Here is a 1,554-nt window from a genome sequence, read left to right as displayed (position 1 = left end):
GACTAACCTTCCGAACGTATGATTTACAGAAGGTATACTTAACTAAGAACGTTTCGGGAAACACATATTAACGATAAGGTACAGCTTAATGTGTTACTTAAGAACGACGTAGCGATAAGAAGGTTTCGGGAAACGCGGCCCAAGTCATTTTAATGTATTTTATTACGTAACCAAATTTAAAGTGATAATGGAAAATTAATTCTGTACCATATAGGTGATCCCATTGGGAGTCATCTAAAAAAGTCTGTCTTTCATTTGTGTCATATCATAATATCATTTATCTAAGATGCATCCCATACTAACATAATTGGTGGAGAAGAGTATAATGAGATTCAGTTACATTGTTCTACAGTTACAGAAAACCCAATATTTTAATGTGTGTTTAATAAATATCATTAGTGCACTATAACAACAGAGTTTAGGAAAGATGCTCGTAGTAAAATGATCCAGTTGAGACTCCACCCTCTCTCAGTGATGTCAATATATAATGCGGAACCTCCTTAATCAATACGTTTATTTTTCTACCTCTGGCTCCTCGGAAGATCGGGAGTTTTTGTTAATACACACTATGTCCTGACAACACCTCTACGGGTTTAATAAAGCGATATGGATCCAAGAGAACCAAGGACGCTGCACAGGTCGACTTCATTCACAATCAAGAGTTTACTGCTTCCATCCAAAACTGACAGGGCGCAAATTAAACCTCCAGAAAGAAACCAGCTGCCCTCCGACGCCGACTCCAAACGATCTCCAGATCGCACCGACATGGAGTCCTCAGAGAACGAGAAAACTGCGGAGAAGAAGCTCGACAAACCCCCGTTTAGCTACAACGCGTTAATAATGATGGCTATTCGACAAAGTCCTGACAAGAGACTGACGCTTAACGGAATTTACGAATTTATCACGACGAACTTTCCGTTTTACCGGGAGCACAAGCAGGGCTGGCAGAACTCAATCCGTCACAATTTAAGTCTTAATAAATGTTTTGTTAAAGTGCCGAGACATTACGACGACCCGGGCAAAGGCAACTACTGGATGTTGGACCCGTCCAGCGATGATGTGTTTATTGGCGGTACGACAGGCAAACTGCGCAGACGCTCGGCAACTTCCAGGGGAAAACTCGCGATTAAACGAGGACTCCGGTTTTCCCCTTTGGGGCTGGCAGTCAGCGAGTCGGCGAATAATTCTCTCTATTGGCCGTTATTATCCTTACACCATCCACATTACGGTGGGACTTCGCATGGATTCCTGAATCAAGGTCATGGTTACGGTTCTTTCGTCCCTGGAGTGGAGCATTTAGGCAACAGGGATGTGAGCCGGTCGATTCTGGGAGGTTCTGGCGGTCCTCTTGGTTTGACGAACGCTTACGGGATGAGTTCGTCTCCCGTTGGGTTACTATCTGTCCAGTCTGGATATATACACCCACCGGCCCTGCATCAAAACCCGGTCAGCTCTCAGCAGACGTTACTTACCGTCAGTCACAGGACAACTTTATCATCTTTCTCGCCTGCTGGATCCCGTTGTTTACCTGCAGTTTGCCCAGATTCGTTTTAA

The 1,554-nt window shown here is 44.1% G+C and overlaps 1 protein-coding gene across 1 annotated transcript; it reads left to right on the top strand.

Annotated features, from left to right (window-relative positions):
- The first annotated feature begins 502 nt into the window (after positions 1-502).
- foxg1d (forkhead box G1d) lies at positions 503-1,554 on the top strand. The gene has a single exon (XM_057327839.1). It carries the CDS (start codon positions 607-609, stop codon positions 1,552-1,554), a length of 948 nt encoding a protein of 315 aa, XP_057183822.1. The 5' UTR covers positions 503-606.

The sequence above is a fragment of the Triplophysa rosa genome, unplaced genomic scaffold, assembly GCF_024868665.1.
Source record: "Triplophysa rosa unplaced genomic scaffold, Trosa_1v2 scaffold2_ERROPOS18016585+, whole genome shotgun sequence".
Lineage (NCBI taxonomy): Eukaryota > Metazoa > Chordata > Actinopteri > Cypriniformes > Nemacheilidae > Triplophysa > Triplophysa rosa.
Note: the sequence above shows the minus strand (reverse complement) of the source record. Positions and strands in the feature narration are given on the sequence as shown.